The sequence below is a fragment of the Mobula hypostoma genome, chromosome 11 (assembly GCF_963921235.1).
Source record: "Mobula hypostoma chromosome 11, sMobHyp1.1, whole genome shotgun sequence".
Classification (NCBI taxonomy): Eukaryota; Metazoa; Chordata; class Chondrichthyes; order Myliobatiformes; family Myliobatidae; genus Mobula; species Mobula hypostoma.
The window spans coordinates 104576672-104601297 of NC_086107.1; the positions used below are offsets into that span (position 1 = coordinate 104576672).

The 24626-nt window shown below is 44.3% G+C and overlaps 2 protein-coding genes across 3 annotated transcripts in view; one reads left to right on the forward strand and one right to left on the reverse strand.

Annotated features, from left to right (window-relative positions):
- Positions 1 to 9598: 9598 nt before the first annotated feature.
- Positions 9599 to 24626, forward strand: part of thap7 (THAP domain containing 7) — a 29993-nt gene continuing 14965 nt past the window's right edge. Inside the window, exons 1-2 of one of the 2 annotated variants that reach the window (XM_063062775.1) lie at positions 9599 to 9689; positions 23892 to 23969. The gene's annotated coding sequence lies outside the window, so the exon portion shown is untranslated. Of the gene's footprint in view, positions 9690 to 23891; positions 23970 to 24041; positions 24569 to 24626 lie in introns of those variants that run through there. The other variant, XM_063062776.1, reaches the window with a different exon arrangement.
- Positions 9682 to 24579, reverse strand: LOC134354057 (zinc finger and BTB domain-containing protein 20-like). The gene is made up of 3 exons (XM_063062774.1): positions 24492 to 24579; positions 18349 to 19955; positions 9682 to 11991 (listed from the first exon to the last, which is right to left on the reverse strand). The coding sequence occupies exons 2-3, from the start codon at positions 19925 to 19927 to the stop codon at positions 11735 to 11737; spliced, it is 1836 nt and encodes a 611-aa protein (XP_062918844.1). The 5' UTR covers positions 19928 to 19955; positions 24492 to 24579; the 3' UTR covers positions 9682 to 11734.

Here is a 24626-nt window from a genome sequence, read left to right on the forward strand (position 1 = left end):
TCCAATTAGTTGCAACATCACACATTGGGAATCAATCTAACATTTTTGCATTTGCAATATTTTAAAAGCACATTTTATTATTTATCTTATTCTGTTGAAGAAAACAATTACACAAACATGAAAGTGCTAACGGCAAAGGCATTTGTTCAAGTCATACTGACACTATTCAGACGGAGGTGTTTTCAGTCATATCCATTTTCTGTTATTTCAGGAAAGAAGAAAATAACATCTATCCAACAGATGGACTTGAACTTTGGCAAAATTTAAACAAACAGTGGGCCAGTGAAATTGCCATACTCTTGAATTGTGAAAAGTATTACATTGATACCTGTGACATTCATACAAGATCACCACCAGAGTGAGTCAAAGTACATTTATTATCAAAGAATGTACTAATTATATAACCTTGAGATTCATCTGCTTACAGGCAGCCACAAAATAAGAACTCAATTACAAAGATCAACACCCAGTGCACAGAGAGAGGAGGGGAAAACAAGATCGTGCAAACAATAAAAGCAAACAGCAGCTTTTCGAATGAAAGTGAGTCGGCAGACACGAGGCCCAGAGCAGGCCCTCAGCCTCACTTCATTACACAGTTGGGAAAGTCGTCTCAGGTCCCGCAGATACAAAGCCTGGAGGAGCCAGAACAGGACAAGGTTTCAGTGCTGCTGAGAGCGGAGTACAGTATTGAGCAGAAGCAGCCCAACCCTTGCCTCCGGTCTCAACACCCTGGTTTTGCGTGTGTATGGTTTTTATAAAAAAAGGTAAAATTCCTCCCCGTGCTCGGGTTGCAACCTTGCCATTTCCTTAACGTTTGTCTGTTTTAGGCGGCCAACCCAGGCACAAGTGGGACTCGTGCAAGGAGCCCGCTAGATTCAAACCTGGGACTGACCTTTTGCTCTGAAGCCTGGTGTGGGGTGCCACCACTCCACCGGTACAGGATAAACCTGTTACTGGAGGAGTGAATGCCACGCTCACAGCCTAACACTACAAACTGTGCACAGAAACAAACATCCATAGCTGAATCTATTTTGAGAAACAGGATTTTACAGGTTTGTGCACTTGACTAGGAGAACCTTCCATACGTGCACCTGTGTTCCATGGGTTCGGGTCACTTGTAGAGCGGAACCTCTGGGCACAAAGCATTGCAGACATTTGCAATAATTTCATTCAAATTTTGATCCTAGCTTTTTCAGGCCTTATTTAAAATTATCATAATTAGATAATGTTTGGCATATTCTTGATCTTGAACAAGTAGTCAGTAGCTTTTCTAGCAGCCTCTCAGAGATAAATCAGGCTTTTAAATTGAGCTTCAATTCCCCACTTCCTTCAGTACCTCTTTCCCAATGGTGTGAGCAGTGGTTCCCACCCTTTTGTATGTCATTAACTGAGGGGTCTGTGGACCCCAGTCTGGGAATCACTGGGTTTGAGGGTGTTTGATGAACCTCAGCAGCAGCAAAGCAAAACGCAGCTTCAAGCTCTCTGTCCACACCAGTCCTGGCAGAAAGGGATGTGGAGGGTAGCACTGTGATTCATGAAGTATTGGCAGACTGTAACCATCACAATCTTGCAATTTACTAACAAGAAAATAGTCTGGCCAAGCCATCTGAGACACTGAAGACTGCCTCCTTGTAAGCAGCTTCACCCCATAAGCTGTTGCACTAAAAGAAACTAATCACACACACCCATTCCAGCCAATAAAAGTGGCAGTCCTCAGAATCAGGTTTAATATCCTTGGTACATGTTGTGAAATTTGTTAACTTTATGCCAGCAGTGCAATGAAAGACAGGATAAATAAAGAGGGGAAAAACTGAATTATGTAAAGTCTATTAAAAGAATCTCTTTAATGTCTATTAAAGAGTTGTTAAAATAAGTGGTGCAAAAATCAGAAATTTAAAAAAAATTAGTGGGGTAATGTTCATGGTTTCAAAGTCCATTTAGAAATCAGACGGTGGAGGCGAAGAAGCTGTTCTTGAATTGCTGTGTGTGTGCATGTTACTCCCAGAAAGGCAAAAAAGAAAATCACATATTGAAGGTTTTTAAATTGTCTGTGTGAGTTATAAACGTCCAAAATTATTAAAAATGTTCTCTAAAAATAATTTTACATACATGCTGTCACTAGTGCATTCCTTTACCAAGACACACACTCCCTCACTCACTCTTACTTCCTCTCCACAGTTACTCACTCTTACTTCCTCTCTGACTCACTCATTCATTCCTTTACCAAGACACACACACACTCACTCACTCACTCTTAACTTCCTCTCCACAGTTACTGCTGGAACCTGCTGAGTTCCTCCGGCATCATGCTGTTACTTCACTCTGGATTTCCAGCATCTGCAGAATCCCTTGTGCGGGTGAATTTCCTGCTCCCAATTAACATATTTGTTCACTTGTAAATTTGTAGCTTTCCACCCAATGTGGTTCTTGAGGGTGCTGATTCTGAGCTACAGTTCCTGACTGTCCATGTGCAGCCCAAATGCTGCTGTTCTCAACTACAGGTTTTCACTGAAGGTGCAAACTCTCCTCAAAGTACAGTTCCTTAAAGTGTTTACTCTCCCTGGAGCCAGTCCTGTTCCTTTTGAGGACAGATGGCTGAGTACCTCGGCAAAGGATCCTTTTTATTACAATGAATCAAGTACTGAGTACTGACATCCTGCTTGATGAATATCAACCAGGAATCCCTGATAACAAGTGCAATCAAAAGTATCTGTAGGCTGTAAACAGGGGTAGGAATTCCTGGGGCAGTGATTGACATAGTGGTTAGTACAATTCTTAACTGTACTAGCAACCAGGGTTCATTTCCCATATGTTCTCTCTTTGCCCCATGTTTTCCGGGCACTGACCTACCAGTTGGTAGGTTGATTGGCCATTGTAAATTGTCCCATGATTGAGCTTAGTTAAGTTGGGCATTGCTGGACAGTCTGGCTCAAAGGGCCTATTCTGCACTGTATCTCAATTTAAAAATCGAAAGGAATCTCTGAACCATCTTGCCTCTGTCAACTATTGTCTTATAGGAAATCCGTCTCTGCCAGGTGACACAACCTGCCTGATATGCACCTTCACCCTCTGCTCTCTGATCTTAGGAGCAATTAGTTCTCAATGAAAAGGCACCTTGATAGGTATTTTAAATGAATGATGCACATAGGGATATGGAACTAGTGCAAGAAGATTAGATTAGTATTCATAGTGTTCTACAGCATAAATATAGTGGGCTGAAGGGCCTGTTTCTGTGCTGTATAGCTCTATGGCAAAATATTGCATATATCAATTAAAGTTCACTGCACCCACTACTTAAGCTCACCACTGGTTTATTTAGAGGGTTAGTATTCCATTGTGTAGTGTTGCACTAGAAAATATAGTCAGACAGCTGGGCCAGCCCAATAACTCTCACTTAACTCTCAACCAGGAGCGTTCAGAACCAAGTCTCTATCCAAGCCCTCATGATCAGGGGGTCCGTGGACCCCTCGGTTAATGGTAGGGGTCTGTGGCAGGAACCCCCTGCTCTTTATCAAAGGACAAGTTTATCCCATGCAGAGCTGGGAGAGAATAGTGAGTTCATTATTTTGTCTGGTCCGATGGTGGATTTGCTCTGTGTTCACTTTCCACCCCACCCCCACCCTTATGGCCATCCACGTATTGAGATTAGGAGCAGAATCTCAGCCATGACATAAAAACATCAACCTGAAACCCTTTGCTGTTGGTGCGTAGAATTAAGCTGGTATAATTTCTGTAGTGGGATCAATTCCTGGATCTTCACCAAACTGAGATCAGAGTCTCAGGAAGCACAACAAAACAATGTAGTCTCTGCAGGATAGTGGTGAAGCTACTAAACCGATCTCTGGGGGCGACTTCCTCTGGAAAACTACAGCAAAGACATTGGCAACTAGATGCTCTCTCAGCAAAACACACAGAATGCTGGAGGAACTCCACAGGTCGGGTAACTACGGAGGGGAATAAACGGTCGACATTAGACTGGAACAGAAGGGGGCGGAAGCCAGAATAAGAAGGTAGGGGAGAGGAAGGAGATGATAGGTGAGGGAGGAGGGGGTTGAAGTAAGAAGTTTGATAGTGGTGTGACTGGAGACCTAAGTGAGGATGGTTGGACCCAAGCGCCAGAGTATCCGAGGCTGGAATCGAGACTGAAACAAGCACAGAATGCAAGACTAGGCGCTAGATAAGAATCCAAGAAGAGCTGATGATTGAGCACTGAGCCTCCGTTCAGGTGCTCCTTAAATATTAAAATCCTGCTGCTAAAACATTGCTGCCAATTGGAAGGATGGTCCTGAATCCTTAAAGGCCGTGCCAGCTATCCATATTCTGGAGAGTTAGAGCATCTAAACCCTGAAAGCTGGCACTGTTGGGTGTGTATTGTGGTAGGGGTAAAGAGCTGAAGGAGGAATCTAGTAGGAGAGGACAATGGACCATGGAAGGAGGGGGGGTGAACCAGAGGCAGTCGTGGGTAGGTGAGAAGGGATAACCAGAATGGGAATTTTTTTAAAAAGGGTGTTGCGGGGGGGGGGGTGGAATTGCTGGAAGTAAAAGCAATCATTGTGCAGGCTGTCAGGTTGGAGGCTCCCCAGATGGAGCAGGAGGTAACCTAACCTGAGTTTGGTCTCATCATGGCAGTAGAGGAGGCCATGAACTGACATGCCAGAATGAGAATGATGAGTCGAATTGAAATGAGTGGCCACAGGGTGATCCTCCCTTCTGTGGCAGATGGAGCGAAGGTGCTCGACAAAATGGTGCCTCCCCAATTTGCATTGGGTCTCACTGATGCAGAGGGGGCAGCACCGGGAACACTGGCTTTTTAAATACGTTTTATTTAGCTGTGTAATGGAGAGTGTTTTGACTGGTTGCATCACAGCCTGGTATGGGAACACCAATGCCTTTGAATGGAAAATCCTACATATACAAATTCTACGTGAAACGCTGTTGTAAAAAAACAGCATCCGTCATCAAAGATCCTCACCAGGCCATGCTCTTTTCTCTGTCGCCATCAGGTAGAAGATACAAGAGCCTCAGGACTCACATCACTAAGTTCAAGAACAGTTACTACCCCTCAACCATCAGGCTCTTGAACAAAAGAGGATAACTACCCTTATCTATTGAGATGTTCCCAGAACCAATTCTCACTTAAAGGATTTTTAAATCTTATTTCATGCTCTTGTTATTTATTTATATTTGCATTTGCACAGTTTGTTGTCTCCTATACTCTATTTGATTGTGTTTATAGCTACTATTCTATAGATTTGCCAAGTATGCCCGCAGCAAAATTAATCTCAGGGTTGTGTGATATATATGTGCTTTGATAGTAAAATTTACTTTAAACTTTAGATACAGCTACCATACTTAAAGTCCAATGTTGCAGCCACTCCTTGGACCCGTTTGGTGATTGATTAGAAACAGGCAGGATTTTTGTGATTTTACAGCATTGTCTGATCCTGAAGGTCTTACACAATGGAACCAGGCTTACAGACCACGTGCACAAGAGTTCAGTGTCCCCACTGCACCAATCGAATTTTAATCAACAGTTGAACACACTCTGACAAAGATCACCAGTGACTGTAGAGTGCAGGGACTGTTCTAGGGCCGTCATCATATGGCACTGGACCAGAAATCCACCTTTGCACAGGGTTCTGGCCAGCCATCCTTCTATGCAGCAATGCTAAATCTGGCTGAAAAGGCCAGCAGTCCAACAGGTCAAGATTTCTACAAAGCACAGCACAGCAGCAGAAGTAAGAGGGAAAGCATTTAACATTCAGCTTTCTGGTCAGCATATTTGTCCAGCACCATGACTGACCCTCTTTTTACTGACAGGAAGCTGGAAAACTGAGGTCATGCCTTGAAATCTTGTGGCTTGGTTCTTATGCAGCAAGTATACCCATGGTTAATGCCAGGATCCAAACATTGTTTAAAGATAACTGTAGCTCACTTTGAAACAAATGCAGGCAAAGACACAGCAATATAAAGATTACCATTGAGAACCAGGAAGGTGTAACAACTGCCACAATGATATTTAGTTCTCTGAACAGCATTAACAACTCACTATCATCATGTTTGAACTGTGACAAACCACTTCATTATGTTGGGAGGGGGAAAAGAGGCAATACTAGCAAGCTATCACTCTGCCTTTAGTTTATCTCACTGATAATTAATGTGGAGCAGAACAATGATTGATTTTCTTAGTAATCTGGATGCCAAAATGAACAATAGAGCTCCCAATTTCCATCAGCCTGTAAACCTTTGCCTGGTTGGTACTGCTCAGATGTTTGTAGGTACAATGATGTGTGATGGATACATACTAATAAACTATAATTAAGTACCAGGCCAATAGCAATGCAGATCCCAGTATACCATGACTACACCTTCTTGTGGGCCAGGGTAAGGAACATGGATAGCTTGTGAGTTTAAAGATAAAGGGGAAGCCTTTTAGGACCGAGTTGAGGAAAAACTTCACACAGAGAGTGGTGAATCTGTGGAATTCTCTGCCACAGGAAACAGTTGAGGCCAGTTCATTGGCTATATTTAAGAGGGAGTTAGATATGGCCCTTGTGGCAAAAGGGATCAGAGGTATGGAGAGAAGGCAGGTACAGGGTTCTGAGTTGGATGCTCAGCCATGATCGTACTGAATGGCGATGCAGGCTCGAAGGGCCGAATGGCCTACTCCTGCACCTATTTTCTGTTTCTATGTGAGGCATTGGTTATTCCTGAGGGAAAGGTTAAGTGTGAGGCTACCAGCCTTCAGTCACCATGTCTGGGAGATGCGCGGGCTATGGACGAATCTTCCGGAGCAACACGCACAAAATGCTGGAGGAACTCAGCAGGTCAGACATCATCCACGGAAGAGAGTCAACGTTTTGGGCAGAGACTCTTCATCAGGACTGGAAAGGAATTGGGAAGATGCCAGAATAAAAGGGGGTGGGGACAAGGTGGTAGGTGAAACTAGGAGAGGGAGGGGGTGAAGTTAAGAGCTGACAGAGTCGATTGGTGAATGAGATAAAGGGCTGGAGAAGGGGAAATAGGATAGAGGACTGTAGACCATGGAAGAAAGGGAAGGCGAAGGCGCACCAGAGGGAGGTGACGGGCAGGTAAGGAGATGAGGTGAGAGAGGGAAACAGGAACGGGAAGGGAAGGAGGGGCAAGGAAGTTCGAGAAAACAATGTTCATGCCAAGGCTACCCACTCCTCCAGCCCGAGTGTGGCTCCATCCCGACAGTAGAGGGGGCCATGGACTGGCATATGGGAATGGGAAGTGGAATTGTGTTTGAGATAACTTCCGGGGCGTCATTAAGAAACCCGCTTGTGCGAGCAACTCTGATGGAAACCATCAAATATTCCCGTTTAAGACTACTACAGCTGAAATCAACGGCTACAGCCATGAACAACACAGTAAGTAACACCGTTTTAAGTCGGTTAAAAAGTCTATCGATACTCAAAGTCGACGAAACTGGAACGGACTCTGGTCTCTTTCACGATGCCCCTTTAAGACGGCGGAAGAGAGGTTCCCGCTCTGGTTTAAAAGTTCGTTTAAAGAAGCATGGTTTTCGACTCCCAATACCGACTATCCTGCTGGTAAACGTACAGTCTCTGGTAAATGAAATCGATTATCTAAAAGCAGGATTGCTGAACCAGAAGGACATTAGAACTTTCTGTGTTTTTTGTTTCACGGAGTCTTCGTTATCCTCCTCCATTCCGGACGCAGAGATAAAGGTCGAGGGCTTCACAATTCACCGCCAAGACTGGACTGCTGAGTCTCTCAAAGGCACAGGAGGTGGACTGTGGTTTATGATCAACTCCTTGTGGTGTACGAGTGTGGCGGTGCTGTCCCAGTCCTGCTCACCTGACCTGGAGCATCTCGCCATCAAGTGCAGTCCATTTTACCTGCCGCGGGAGTTTTCAGCCATAATCTTGGTAGCGGTGTACATCCCATCTCAAGCCCATGTCGAACAGGCGATAGATGAACTGAGCAACGTAATCAACAGACATGAAACGGCGCACCCTGATGCCTTCCCTATCATTTTGGGGCACTTTAACCAGGCCAGTCTGGAAAAGTCTCTAAGCAGTTATTACCAACATATCACTTGCGGAACCAGAGGAGCCAACACACTGGACCACTGTTATACTACCATCAAGAGCGCTTACCGTGCCAGCCCACGCCCACACTTTATAAACTCTGATGACCTGGCTATAGTTCTGCTCCCTGAGTATCAGGCAGAGACTGAAGACCGCAGCACAAGTTATGAGGACCAAGAAGGTAAGGATAAGGGAGGTGTTGGAGCGCTTACAGAACTGCTTTGAGTCGGTGGACTGGATTTGTCTTCCAGTCTGAATTACTACGCCACAGTTGTCACCGACTTCATTAAAACGTGTGCCTACGAGAACATACTGTACATACCCGAATCAAAAGCCGTGGATGAACTAGGACTACACAAGAAGGCCAGGTACGACTTGTGGAGGACGATCTCAAGAACAATTCCTAACGAGGTTAGAGGGAGAATCGGATGCACGTCAAATCCGGCAGGGTTTGCAGGCCGTTGCTTCCCATAAAGCAAAGCCTAATGTCATGAATAGCAGCGATGCTTCATTCCCAGATGAGCTCAACGCCACTCATGCACACTTTGAGAGGGAGAATGTAACTACAGCTACAAAGAATGCTGCAGCACCCAGTGATCCTGTGATCCCTGATTTGGAGGCAGCTGGCAGGTGTGTTCAAAGAAAATTGTCAAGGCACACACTCAACAATTCAGAAATAGCGTCTTCCCTTCTGCCATCAGATATCTGAATGAACATTGAACCAGTGAACACTACCTCACTACTTTTAAAATATAGATATATATATTTACTGTAATTTGTTTTTTTTAATTATGTATTGAATGCACTGCTGCTGCATAACAACAAATTTCACAATATATACCGGTAATATTAAACCTGATTCTGATTCTAAATGAGGAGGAACTGTATTAAATGCTTACACTGTTGGGTGAACTGGGATTGTGGCTGGGCTGATCCTCATAAGTGTGACTACTGTGAAATTACCATCAAATAGAGGCAAGACAAATAATCCTTGCAACAGCTTTAGAAAAACATGACATGTAGCAAGGGTGAAGACTGCAAATGTCAAGCTATCAGTCTGGGCTTCACTCTTAACAGTGGTTAAATTCAAGTGCCACATTTTATTAATTTTGAAATCATATTTCAGACAGCAGTTAAAATATTAGGAAAGGCAAAGCTGAAGTGGCTGATTGTCCAATTATCAGCTGAAAAATTAAATACAGTAGATTCCAGTGAATTGGGCCACTGGTTCTTTCTGGGCAGCAGCTCATTTGGGACAACTCTCAAAGAACAAAAAAAAATTGTGAGATTAGCCGGGGTTTCTTTCGTTATTTGGGACACTATGCCACTTAATTAGGACAGGAGACCGTTGCCGAATAGTTTCTAACTAGTGTCCATCGTGCACGTTTGTGGCCATTAGACACTACACCATGCTTAGAGCAAAGTTTTTAAATAATGTCAGTTGCATGTGTTTGTGTTCTAAAAGCAGTGATTTTCGTCACTGATAGCTGGCAAGAAACGATTCTGATCTGCTTTTCGCACAGGTTTCAAGCATGGAGATGCCAGAAATGGCCAAGAGTGAAAATGAAAAGATTTCACTACTTCAGCAAATTAGGAAGTACAGAGAATTTGAAGGTATCAACAATCATCAAAAGTATTGTGTGAAGACAGTCCATTATCTGTATTTAGGCTTTTGTTCAGTTACAATCAATAGAACACAGTGGTGTATGCTGGATGAATTCCTCCATAGGTAAATATGAGGAAGTAACACACAGTTTTATAGTATTGTAGCAGTATTAATAGCATTCCAATTTAAGTACATAATTTGTTACTCGGTTAAACTTTAGTTTGTCTTTTGTTTTATAACTTTTTAACTATTTCCTTGAAATTTTGACAAAGCAACGTAGCTGCTTAATTGGGCCAAAATGTAGTGGTCCTGATTTGTCCCAATTAACTGGAATCCACTGTAAATTGGTCCCTCACTTAAGCCCTTACCAAGAACACAAAATTACTCGGTTGATGAAAAACTGGTTGGCAAATGTCCCAAATTTTATCATTAGATTTCTTTCCAAAGGATTTGTGACTTTGCTGCACAGGAGTTCCACCTAGTCATTTAACCATGTGTCACTCTGAATACATCCTGCTGGTAAATTCACCCCTACATGACCTTTGATACATTGTCCAATTGGTCCATTCATCACACAACATGGACAGTAAAAGGCCACAGGCTGTTCAACTTGTTATATCCACTACCGTGGCTCAGCTGGAAAGCATGGTCTTATCCTTTATTCCAGTGGATATATGAGCTGGAAGGTCACACTTGAACTGCCTAAAATATTAATGAAGCCACAGCAGGAGCATTTGTACAGATGTGGTTAGCAGACTAAGGGGAGGCAGTGAAAGTGAGAAGAGGTTATGAAGATATATTAACAGAGATGCACATGACAATTGTGAGGAAAGTTTAGCCAAATTTATTTTGGAATAGAGGCCAAGGGGAGATCTAACTGAGGTATATAAACCTGAAAGACCAAAATATGAAGAAAAAGAGCACCTACTCAACTTAGCAGAGGTTAGTAAGTGGAATAAGATGTAATTTAAGGATTGGAAGGGAACTCCAGAATTCACTGCATTTAAATGGCAATTAGCTGAGCAACCTAGACTTATCAATCTCATTACGGCAGTTTCACCATTTTGCCTTTGTCACTTCCATTCCTGATTAACCCAACACTCTTCTAGTTGGCCTCTCATGGGATCCTGGGCCGAACTCATGCTGAGTCCACTCACAGGTCAATCCTGTGCTTGCTGACCCACGTTGGGCCCCAGTTACACAATACCTCATTTAAAATACCCTTGATGTGTTCACCCCCTCCCCATTCCCTCAGGGATTTCTCTGCTCCTCCAGTTCTGTCCTCTTTAATCATCCCTGAATTTACTCATTCTGCTGCCAAGCTGGGACTTCAGCTGTCTGAGCTTCGAGTCTGGAATTCCCTTCCTAAATTTCTCCATCTCCCTTACCTCCTTCAAAATGCTGTTTAAAACCTACTTGTTGACAAAGCCTTTGGTTATTTGCACCAAGCTTTACTGACTTAGACAGGTATCAATTTTGGTTTAGAAATGTTCCTGTGAAGCACCTGGGGATATTTTGCTCCAATGAAGGCACTATGCAAAAGCCATATGCTTTTATATTGTGTACTACAGTACTGCAGGTTAAGATCTGTGAAACACAAGTAGGTTCTTTATCCCCCTCTACTAAATGTGATAGTTGTCTGATCTGTTCAGATGCATCACAGCCAAGCTGATCTCATCAGAACATCTAATAGCTAGTGCACTCCACAGGTCTCCTCTCTGACCAATGGTAATAGACTGTGGTTCAAATGAGTTACCTCAACATAGAGCCGGGAGTTAGGCGTCTGTGTCGCCTGAGCATCATCCAGGTTTGATGCACACACTCCGAGCTGTGTTTGGAAATTACTTGTCAAGGCTGGGGAGGGGATGCAGTGGAAGGTTAAGCTGTTCCCAGTTTTACGCCGTCTACCTCTTCCTAACTGTTCACACAAAGGCTGGTTTATATCCCTGGCTAAAACTCCTTGGTGCATGAGGCATGGGTCTGCCGAGTACGTCACTCTTTCCCCGGCAAACTGGTGTGGGAATTGTACGGCCCGGGCCTCGTCACCGGGCGTTTATATTATGTGTGTGACCATGTGCCTCTCCAGCAGAGTCTTGTGCGAGAAACGTTTGTTACAGACGTGACACTCGAAGGCCTTCTCGCCACGGTGCAGCCGCATGTGCACGTTGAGGGAACTCTTTTGAGTAAAGCGTTTATTACACACTGGGCACTGGTACGCTCGCACGCCTGTGTGTGTTACCATGTGTTTTATCAAGTAGTCCCTGAGCGAGAATGAACGCCAGCAAACACTGCACTGATGAGGTTTCTCACCTGCGGAGGAGGTGGGGAGAGGAAAGACATCAGTAAATCAGAGACTTCAACTGCATAAAATAACAGCGATCAAAACCACTCAGTAAGCAGTGAAAACTGCATTAACACACCAGCGGTGTGAAAATGAGGCAAACTGCCCACAAATTCACACAACCCTTCGCACCCTAGAGTCTGCGAGTACATGGAACATAGTTGAGTACCGACCCCTCGGCCCTCGATGGTGTGCCAACCTTTTTAGCCTGCTCCAAGATTAATGTAACACTACCCTCCTACACAGGACATAACCCTCTATCTTTCTTTCATCCATGTGCCTTCCAACAGTCTCTTAAATGTCCCTATGGTATAAGACTCTATCGTGACCCTGGGCAATGTGTTCCAGGCACCCACCAGTCTCTGTGTAAACAGACCTAACTATAAACATTCCTCCAATGACCTTAAAAAGATGTCCTCTGTTAAAAGCCGTTGCCGGCCTGGGAGAAAGGTGTTGGCTGTTCTCTTTCTCTATGCCTCTTATCACCTTACACACCTCGATCAAGTTTGCCTCCTTTGCATGAGAGTAGTACCATCAACCCCAGGGCTACGGAGAGGCCAAGAGGCAGCAGGTCCTGTGCTGACTGCTGGCCATCACAGCTGGGAAATGGTCAAATGTTAGGCCTGGTGAGAGACGTCCTGCAACTAAATACTAAGCTTTAAGGACCAAGTGGTGGCTTGGCAGAACACCAGACCTCAGTTTATGTATCCCTTCAAGAGAGGAGAGGGAAGATACTGAGAATTCGCACAATTAGTACTGAAAGACCAGCCAAGGAGCTGGTAATGGCAACTAATTTAACAATGAGCAAAGTGTTACAAGTGCAGACAACTGAATTAAAGGAACTGACATCTTCAAGCATTTGCAGGATTGAACTTGATTATTCACAGGAATCTATTATTCTACATAAACATTTATTTTCATTCCTTGTGTTCCACCTATAGCACATTCTCTTCGTATCATAGTATAATGGTGGCGTAGCGATTAGTGTGACATCATTACAGCTAGGGATGTCAAGAGTTTGGAGTTCAATCCCAGCGTCCTCTGCAATGTTCCTTTTTTTTAAAGTTGTGTGAACCAACTTTTGCTCTCAGCAGGAAATTTTTACATGGCCTGAAAACTGCATGGTACTTTAAATTAATATTATATATTAGAAAATTCCAACCATGTGGCTACAAAGTCTATGCGTGTGTGGCCGTGCACCCACGCAGCTTAGAGGGAACTGTAAGCATGTATGTCCTCTCTGTGAATGCATGTGTTTTTTCCGGGTGCTCCGGTTTCCTCCCACAGCCCAAAGACATATTGGACAGTAGGTTCGTTGGTTGCCCCATGATTAGGCTAGGGTTAGGTTGGGGTTTGCTGACAACATGGCTTGAGGGCCAGAAGGGCCTACTCCATGCTGAATAAGAAAAAATTCATGCTAGAAATTACTGGTTAGTTCTCTCACCCAAGTCAAGAGCTCATGGGTTTAAATAACACTTAGCACAATGCTTTACAGTACCAGTGACTGAGGTTCAATTCCTATCTCCGGGTACTTCAGTTCCTCCCACGATACAAAGATGTACTGGTTTGTAGGTCAATTGGTCATTGTAAATTGCCCCGTGATTAGGCTAGGGTTATACCAGGGGTTACTGGGCAGCATGGCTTGAAAGGCCAGAAGGACCTATTCCATGCTCCCATGCTGTATCTCAATACATTTTTTTAAATGGCTAACACTCCACTCTGCTGCACCCTTGAAGATGCTGTCTTTCAGGTTAATTGTTAAACTAAGATTCAGTCTGCTCTTTTAGATGAATATAAAAGATCCCACACCACTAGCTCCCTCGGTGACTGGTTAGTATTTATCCTTTGAGGAGTTGGGGGTTGAAACTAATGATTTGCTCTGGTAGAGTTTATTCATTTATTGAGATACAGCACGAAATAGGCCCTTCCAGTCCTTTGGCTGTGCTGCCCAGCAACCCCCGATTTAACACTAGCCTAATCATGGGACAATTTACAATGACCAATTAACCTACCAGCTGGTATGTCTTTAGATTGTGGGAGGAAACCGGAGCACCCGGAGGAAACCCACACAGTCACGGGGAGAACGTACGAACTCCTTACAGGCAGTGGCAGGAAATGAACGGCCACGTCACTGGTACTGTAAAGCATTGTGCTAACCACTATGCTCGTTGGCAGCGGTGGTTCTGTGCTGTGGCCTTTCTATAATTCCAATCAATATTTTGAATAAGACTGTTAATTGTTGGCACTTTAACATTCATGATTGGTTGCTTTTCTTACAGGCACCTAAGAAATTCACTGGTTCTTATTTCATTGTTCATACCTCAGTCTGAAAACTGGGGAACTCTTCATACATTTCCATCTGTGCTTCTGGCCATTCAAGCTTCAAGCATCGTTTGCTTTCCAATAACATTGAGTGGATTCATTGTACACTCAGAACATGAGAACACTGCAGAGGTGAACTGACAATACACCATGTGCAGTACTCACTTTGAACCGTATGTTGGAAGAGTCACATCTCTCCCCATTTACTAATACCAACAGTTACCTCTTCATACATCACGGGTAAAGGCCTTCCAGCCATTGAGCACATCTACATGAAACACAGTCGTAGCAAAGCAGGGTCCATCATCACCACCCAGGCCGTGCTCTTTTCTTGTTGCTACTATCAGGTAGAGGTACAAGAGCCTCAGGACTCACACCAGCAGTTACTGCCCCTCAACCATCAGGCTCTTGAACAAAAGGTGATTACACTCACTTGCCCACATTGAGATATTCCCACAACCAATGATCTCACCTTAAGGATCCCTTATCTTTCTGTTTCATATTCTTGCTATCTATTGCTATTTATTTATATTTGCATTTGCACAGTTTGTTGTCTTCTTCACTTGATCTTTCATTGATCCTGCTATAGTTACTATTCTATGGATTTGCAGAATATGCCCACAGGAAAATGAATCTCAGGGTTGTATGTGGTGACATACATCTACTCTGATAATAAAATCTACTTTGAATTTTTGTCCTTCCAATCCCACGTTACTGCTGACTGTAAGAGGCACAGCTGCCCACAGGTTACCCATATCCCTTTGGTCACAGCACAGTACCAGCAGACGTTAAGAGAGATAACTACCTGTGTTAAAGTTTACCTCCTTTAGTTTTGGAACCAAGTATTTAATGCAGCTGCCACACAAATTCATAGAAAACACATGGTAAAAGGTAAGTAAGAGGGATTTTCCCAGAGCTACATCCTAAGTTGCTCACGGTAGTAGGGTTCCCAACATGAATCATGTTTTAGTTATTACTGAGAGGGGTTAGGTGATCCAGTGGACTAATGAACCCAATAGATCAATGGCCAGTTGACTAATATCCTGATGTCAGTGAAGACTATACCCTAGTGAGAGTCAGCATCTGTGGAATATTACCTCAAGTTTGAGTCACTAATTTTGAAGACTGTATACCAGAGATAGTCAGTAGCTGTGGAACTGAATTCTAGCTAGTGTCTTTGGAACTCTTCAGTCAGTGTTTGTGGCACCCGGATGTCAATGATAGTTGCTATCTTTGGAGTCTGGGCCTCAGCTAGGGTCCAGGAAAGAATTTTTTAAAATTGTATCACAAAGGTTGGGAAGGAGTTTTATTTTTATATTTTCCAATATTCATTAAGATTTATTACTTAATCCAATCTTAATAACATTGCATAGTGGCAGAATTGATTAAAGTAAGATGTATTTTTTTCCAGAATGGAGGATTGTTGGCATTGCTGTTCCCCAGAGTCAATGTTGGGACCACTGTTTTGTTTTGAGTTAGGTAAGGGTATGCAAAGCAAAATCTCAGTCTGCAAAAGCCACAAAACTCAGGAGGTTAAGAGTGAGCACAAGTAAAGTGCACAGGTGACAAATGAGATGCAACGTCTATAAGGCAAGGCAACACACACAAAAAGCTGGAGGAACTCAGCAGGTCAGGCAGCATCTATGGAGATGAAACAATCGACATTCCGGGCCGAGACCCTTCCTCAGGAATGTATAAGGCCATGTAGTCTGGCAGAAAGGTTGAGGAGAAACTATAACGTGTGGCATTTTTAAATGGTGTTCAGGAACCCAGGGATACAGTACAAAAACCCTTGAAAGTGACAGTTCTTGCTGAGAGAGCATTAACAAAGTAAATGTAGTTACATCGAAGACATGGAATACAAAAGCAAGGACGTTAGGATAAACTTTGGAAATAACCTGGAAAATGTGTAGCTCAGGTGGTTGATCCACTTGCAAACATTTTGTCACCATGCAAGGAGACATCATCAGTGTGCAGTTCACTTGTGGTGTGTCCTTGGAATGCTCGGCCATTATATACTTATCAGTGTTGACTGGTCGTTATTACGGAAACTCAAAATTCGACTGGGCATCAGTGAAAGTCATGGCGGCATGCTAGATAATTCCTAGAAGCGTGGCCTTCTGCAAACAATTCTATAAACAGACATGTAGACCTCAATCCCATTTACAAGCCAATGTGGGCAAAAATTCTAGACAATGCACAGAGTTTGCCACGCAGTCAATCAGCAATGAGATCCTCTCCCTACATCACAAATAAGTTTCTGTAATGATGACCAATCAACTAAGTGAAAGAATATAAAGGCCAAGCATTTGGAGGACACAACACAAGTGAACAGCGCACTGATGATATCTTCTCCTATAGTGACAAGTGGATTGCCAAATTGGGATAAACTACTTAGGCCACAAGTGGAATTATGTGTCCATTTCTGGTTCCCATATCTTAGGAAGGATGTGAAGATCCGGCAGAAATTGTTTAACGGTTGCGGAGTTTCGTAATTTCAGTAACAAAGTTAGGATGAAGAAACTGAGGTTGTTTTTGAAGGTTGAGAGCTTTGCTTGACAGCCTTAGGCAGGATAAACAGAAATAAAAGCTGTTGTTATTGGTGGATGATTCAAGGACAAGCATTTGCAGATTCACAGTTACAGTGAAAAATATTCCAGAGGGATGCAAGGACATAGTTTCTTTCTAAAAATGCAAAGTATGATTTAGAACACTACCTTTGAGGAAGGTTCTCCAAGTGGACCAAAACCCTGACATAGGGTTTGGAGGCTTGGGTGTCTCAATGATCTGGACAGCTATATTGGTTGGATTTAGGTCTTTATGCTTTGACTCTTGTTAGAGTCACTTATGCCAAACTAGTCAAAGGATAGAGTCCAGACTAAGAGTGGTCCACCGGTCCTCCAGCGGCTAACAAGGGTCTCGGCCTGAAACGTCGACTGCGCCTCTTCCTATAGATGCTGCCTGGCCTGCTGCGTTCACCAGCAACTTTGATGTATGTTGCTTGAATTTCCAGCATCTGCAGAATTCCTGTTGTTTGCGGCTAACAACCCAGACGGGTAAACAAAAATATTGAAGGAAGCCCTGAACACCGCCAAGACCAAGACCAAAACTGGTTTTTGGACTGTATCAGCAGAGAGGCCAACTTCATAATCGAGACAATTCACTGAATCCCTGAAGGGCAGAGGAAATGCGGTAGACCAAAGACAACTTGACGCTGCACCGCAGAGCCAGAAATAAGGATCCTGAATAACGCCTGGGGCACAATAGAGAAGATGGCCAAGGACAAACAGGACAATGGAGGACCTTCATTGCTGCCCTAAACGCAGGCAGCGTAATGGGCAGTAACTAATTAACTAACTTTGAGGAAGGTGCAAACAGAGGACAAATAGGGAATAATTAAGTATTTGGGGGAGAAAATAAATTGCAAGGCTCTAGGATAAGCGGAGCAAAGTGGGACGCATTCTTGATCTACACAAAACTGCCACGGATAAAAATTGGCTTCCTTCTGTGCTGTAGAATGTAACTGCCCATTACGCTGCCGGTGTTCAGGGAAGAATGAAGGTCCTCCATCTTTGGCAGTGTTCCGGGCTTCCTTCATCATGTCTGTAGCTTCTACTTGTTTTTCACTAGTGTCAGTCATGCAAGTCTGGGGTGGAGAGTCAGGAATACCGTCACACTCAGGTGTAAAATTCTTCATCGCTGTTTCTGTAACAATCTCATTTGACCAGTCAGGGTTGTCAGCCCTGAGCTGAACCCCTGAACCTGGAGGACCGGTGGACCACTCTTAGTCTGTCCTCAACCCTCTGACCTGTTTGGCATGAATGACCCTACCAAGAGCCAAAGCATAAAGCCGTGACTCCAGCCTACATAGCTCTCCGGGTCATTGAGGCACGCAAGACTCTAAACCCAATGACAAGGTTGTGGTCCTCTTGGAGGGTAACAATTCTACAGGAGGATCTAAAATATTTAGTTTAAATTAAAGGGAACAATCACTTTGAACCTACCTGTGTGAACAAACATGTGCTTGGCATAGTTCTGTCTGGAGCTGAAAGTCTTCCCACATTGTGTGCATCCATAGGGTTTCCGCTCAGCTTCACTAGCAACCTGGCTGGCTGGAGCTGGAGCTGGAGCTGGCACTGCTTGGACTCCGTCTGGGAATACCGGGGGATTCTGACATGTTGTCTGAGCCGGAATGCTGGACATACATGTCTGGGAAGTGGAGGCCAATGTTGGAAGGTGAGGAGACTGGGGAAGGCCAATTTGGTAGAGGTTGCGGTGAGTAGTTGTGCTGGCCACGGTGGCATCTCCTTGAACATCATATTGTGAAGAGCAGCCCTGGTTACGTATGTTGGATTGCATGGTAGATCCTGGAAGGAAGTCTTGTATAAATGTTGAAGACCGCGGGAATGAAGCCTCAAGCTGTGACTTGCAGTCCAATTTGCGATTTTGCTGTATGGCAGTGTCCTTCTCCTCTTTCTCTCCTTGCCAAAACGACTTCAGTTCATCCGGTAAGAGGTCACTAGCATTGAAAAATTCCATCTCTTCCCCTTTGTTGCTCAAACTCAGATGACCGCTAGAGTCTCTCCGGTCTCCCACTGCAGTCTGGTTGGGGTCAAAGGCATTTGCTTCGGGGACTTCCTCAGTCTGTTCGCCCTGGCTGACCGGCTCTGTGGTTTGATTGGTGACAGTCTGGGCAGTGATGTTCTCCCCACAGTAAAGAAGGTCATCATCTTCTTCTTTGATGGTTACTTCACTTCCATCAGCCATTTGGAGTCTGATTGGCTGCCGCTGTTTGCGGCTGTGACTACCCTGCGGCAGCAGCCCCATCTCAGGTCGCTGGTTGGCTGCAGTGTTGTACCAGAGTGCGCGCACCTCGCTGTTCCGACTGGAGTCCATGAGCGACAGGTTCTCCTGATCAGACACGGCCTGCTCTCCAGTTCCCTTCTGACGTGCTGCTGTCTGTTGCCTGCACAGCGTGGGGAGCATTTCTTCAGCTTTGTACCCACTATCAGTTGAGGCTGCGTTCTTTGAGCATCCCGGGACAAAATCAAACTCTCTCTCAGCTGTGTGGGGTGACAACGTTGTTTCAATGAAGCCCATGGGAAACTTGTGGATCTGCTCACCAGATGTCTGGCAAAGAACAGCTTCTTTCTCATCAGAAAGATCCAACTTTTGACTGGCTAATGACTGGTCCCCCTGAGCTTTTTGCGGGGCGTTTTGTGAAATAATTCGTGTACACTCGTCAATAATGGTTTTAATCTGAAGGACGCTCGCTGCTGTGAGGATCTGTAGAGCCTCCACATGGGAGACCATCAGCGAGCCACTGTACATAAAATCCACCAGTCGTCGCAGAGTCTGGGCTGAGACCAAAGGCGGGACCTCAATCTCACTGTAACCTAACAAGAGTTTGTCATGGAAAAACGGGCTAGCCGCAGCCAAGACACAGCGGTGGGCTCGGAGAGCCGTGTTATGGATACGCACTGTCACATCGCAGAAATGGCCACCCAGACGTTGTGAGTTCAGAGTTTCCAGAAGGGATCTGCTGAAATTCTGGAGGTTGATGCTATGAAGTTGCTCAGCCATTCTGCTCTGTTACACTGCACAACTCAACCTGCAAAACACAACAATAGGAATCACAGAACATTTCCCACTGATAACTCTCTGCCTATCATAAAGGAGCCATTAGACTGCCCCCCATCACCCAGCACCAGACATGTACTTCCACAGGTCATGACTTTTCATGTGCACATCCAAGTACTTTATAAAAGTGACGACAGATTCCCTCTTCACCTTCTTTTCAGTGAGTGAAAACTTCATACTCCCCAAAGATCATTTATCTAAAAATTCAACACTACCTTCCCCACAAATGAAGACAGAGAGTCATGAGATAGGAGGAGAGGAGGCAGTGGTGGGGCAGACAGGAAGGGAGATTGTAGATATGGAGAAAAGAGTGGGCAAAGATGAACTCGGTTGGGAAAGAGAGACACAAAGGAAGTACAGGCTGGATATAGAACAAGGTCTGTGATCAACTATCAACTATTAACAAATAAAACTTCACCCCAGAAGGCCTCTCAATTTAATTTGCTGGTCACCACTTCTATAAACTGCCAATCAATCTTCACCCGAACTCCACCATTCCCAGCTCACCAAGATGTTTGCAGCAGCAATAACCCATTTATTATGGCCTAAACCTTTAAAGCCATTGCTTATATTGAGATATGGCCCAAATGACACTTCCTGAACCTCGATCCCTGCCACACTGAACGTTCACTGACGGAACCGCACTATGACACATCTAGTCACACACTTCTTTACATCAGTGGCCAGCAGTTTCACACTCCTGGGAGTGCACATTTTGCACAATCTTATCATCCCAGAACACATTCTACACAGTCAAGAAAGCTCAGCAATACCTGCACCTTCTGAGGAGGCTGAAGAAAGCTGGGCCATACACATCAATACTCACATCCTTCTACAGACGTGCAGAACAGAGCACCTTAACATGGTGTATCACTGTGTGGTATAGAAGCTGCAGTGTGCCTAACAGGAAGGCTCCATAACGGGTAGTCAAAACTGCGCAATGCCCCAGCCTACCCGCCATCAAGGACATGTATACAGAAAGGTGCCAGAAAAGGGACAGTGACATCATGAAGGATCCCATTCATCCAGCTTAGGGACCGTTTGTCCCACTCCCATCAGGGAGGAGGCTATGTAGCATCCACACCAGGACCACCAGATTCAAAAACAGTTACTTTCCCCAAGCAGTAAGGCTGATTAATACCTTCACCCACTAACCCACCCCTTCACAGCCCCAACCATCACTACTTTATCATTCCCATCAGTCACCTTATGTACAGACATTCCTGTGCCTAAGATCACTTCACAGACAGATAATCAATTTATGTATGTAAGATATCTTATGTAATTATATTTATTGCATTTTTTATTATTGTGTTCTTTATGTTATTGTATTTTTTTGTGCTGCAGAATCAGAATTAGGTTTAACATCACCGGCATATGTTGTGAAATTTGCTAACTTAACAGCAACAGTACAATGCAATACATGATTATATATTTAAAAAAAGCAAATTGATTACAGTAAATATATATATGTATATTAAATAGTTAAGTTAAAACAAGTGCAAAAACAGATATAATAAAACTTCCTGCTGAAGGGTCTCAGCCCTTTTCCATAGATGCTGCCTGGCCTGCTGAGCTCCTCCAGCATTTTGTGTGTGTTACTGTCATAAAAGTGAGGTAGTGTTCATGGGTTTGATGTCCACTCAGAAATCTGACGGCAGAGGGGAAGAAGCTGTTCTTGAATCGCTGAGTGTGTGCCTTCAGGCTTCTGTACCTCCCTCCTGACAGTAACAAAGGGAAGAGGGCATGTCCTGGGTGATGGGGGTCCTTAGTAATAGATGCCACCTTTCTGAGGCACAGCTCCTTGAAGATGTCCTGGATACTACGGAGGCTAGTACCCAAGATGGAGCTGACTAATTTTACAACTTTATGTGCGTCTTTTGATCCTGTGCAGTAGCCCCCCCCACCCCCCACCATACCAGACAGTGATACAGCAGTTAGAATTCACTCCACTGTAGATCTATAGACATTTTCGAGTGTATTAAGTGACAAATGAAATCTCCTCTAGCTCCTGAAGGCAATTCGCTGTCTTGCCTTCTTTTTAGCTGCATTGATATGTTGGGACCAGGTTAGATCCTCAGACATATTGACACCCAGGAATTTGAAATTACTCCACAGACCCGGAGTAACAATTATTTTTGTTCTCCTTTACACTTGTGTACTGGAAATAACATTGAACATTCTTGAATGTGAGACTGTAGTAATTGCTGAGAGAAGATTTGCTGGAGTGACAGCAGCCTATTAATTACTGGATCACCCCTTTAGGGAAAAGTCAGAGTTCCATTATATGTGAACTGGCTTTATTTATATCAATGAGATTTTTAAATAGTGTGTTGCAATTAATAAGGCATAACTGTGACACATGATTTGAATGGTTAACAGTTGCTGACATTACATATTAAGTATTCCCTCTGCTGATCAGCTCAGCCTCAATCAAAACATGTCTTCTCCCACAATTCTGTTATTTTATCTATTCTTGCCATAATAATGCAAGAATTAATCATTCATCAGGATCATGGCATATCTCCTACTTCAGTTCCATGTTTCCAAAATAATTCCATATCTATTGATTTCCATAATAACCAGAAACCTATATTAATCGGTCTTTATAGTGCATGCAATGACTGAACCTCCACAGCCATCTTGGTAAGACGCCTCCCTGAGTGAAGTAGTTTCTCCTTAACCTAGTCCCAAATTGCCTACCCTCATATCCTGAATCTAGGACTTCTCAGCCAGGAGAAAGATCTTCCCCACATCCCTCTTCTAGCCTTCCACTAAGTTTCAATGAGATTCTCTCCCATTCTACTATGAAGAATTTACACTCTGTGGACATTTTATTTCTCCAAGAGGACCACAATCTTGTGGCTTGTGTGCCTCAATGACCCGGAGAGCTATGTTGGCTGGAGTCATGGCTTTGTGCTTTGGCTCTTGGTAGGGTCACCCATGCCAAACAGGTCAAAGGGTAGAGGCCAGACTACGAATGATCCACTGTTCCTCTAGGTTTGGGGATTCAGTTCAGGGTAACAAACATGACTGCTCAAAAAATTGTTACAGAAACAGCAATGAAGAATTCTCCTTTAACTGTGTGTGATAGCATTGAACAGACAGAGATGAAGGACCTTCATTGTTGCCCTAAACGCCAACAGCGTAATGGGCAGTAAGGACACTTTATTAGGTACAGCTGCTCGTTAATGCAAATACCTAATCAGCCAATCATATGGCAGTAACTCAATGCATAAGAGCATCAGATATGGTCACGAGGTTCAGTTATTGTTCAGACCAAATATCAGAATGGGGAACTAGTGTGATCTAAGTGACTTTGACTGTGGAATGATCGTTGGTGCCAGACAGGGTGGTTTGAGTATCTCAGGAACTGCAGATCTCCTGAGATTTTAATGCATTACAGTCTCCAGAGTTTACGGAGAATGGTGCGAAAAACAAAGGAATGTCCAGTGAGTGTCAGTTTTGTGGGCAAAAATGTCTTGAGAGAGATCAGAGATGATCGGCAGACTGGTTCAAGCTGCCAGGAAGTTGACAGAACTCAAATAACCACGTATTACAACAGTGGTGTGCAGAAGAGCACCTCTGAATACACAACATGTCAAGCCATGGGCTACAGCAGCAGAAAACACCGGGTTTCACTGCTATACCTAATAAATTGGCCACTGAGTGTAGATCTAGTCTAGTCAAGCTCACTTCTTACTGTAATACAGCTATTACAAGAATAAAACTGATGAATCTTCATCACACTCCCTGTATGACATCTATATTAGAAACTGAAATCAAAACCTTATGCAATATCTGAGATGTTGTTTAACCAAGGCTCTATATTATAATACATTATTAAAATACAATTTCCCATTAAAACTATTTTCATTAATCAATATATATTGCTCTAATAATGCAGGTCGATGGATCGCTGGTCTGACAGACAATAAGCCTAGCCTGGTACACGATCGAGCTTGAACTGGGTACAATCACAAAGGTCAGCTGAAATTCTAAAAGTAGTCTATTGAATCAGAAATAGAGATTGGGTCCAAGCAATTGCTGGCTCAAATATCAGCTGTGAATAGAAAGCACTCAAATGCAGGAGCTGAAGTTCATTTGGGAAATCTGAAGTGGCGTTTCTGATGAGGCCGCACCTGCCCGTCTGACAAGGCTGCGCTGGGACCACGGGTTATTTATGGCGGCCGCACCAGGGGCAGAGACTGCGGGCCATCTCACATCGCCAGCCAGCTGTCCGGTGTGGGTCCTGGTCCTTTAAATCTTACAGCAGACTATGGGGAAGGCGCCTCGGCATCACGTGCCTGCCGCTGACCTATCCGAGCTCGGCCCATTCTCGCTGCCCAGCAGCACCATTGACCCCTGAACCGCAAAGCAACGAACTCGGCTTTCTCCCGCTGGCGACCTCCCACAGGAACACCCCCGCTACGCCGACGCAGGCGGCCCTCCACCCCTCACACGAAGAGTGTCGCACCGCTGGCCGGGCTCCGCTAGTGCCGCTCACCTCTTGTCGTCCGGGATCGACAACCTCTCAGCCCAACGGGGGCAGGGATGTGATGACGCAATCACGCAACGTGCTGCGTGAGTTCAAGTCAACCGCCGTCACCGCAAATCGCGCATGCGCCCCTCTCTCAACTCA

Excerpts from the sequence above, each read along its gene's own strand:
- LOC134354057 (XM_063062774.1), bottom strand. The coding sequence starts at position 19,927 with ATGGCTGAGCAACTTCATAGCATCAACCTCCAGAATTTCAGCAGATCC. Across the intron at positions 11,992-18,348 it reads GCACATGTTTGTTCACACAG|GTGAGAAACCTCATCAGTGC; the intron begins GTAGGTTCAAAG and ends CCTCCTCCGCAG.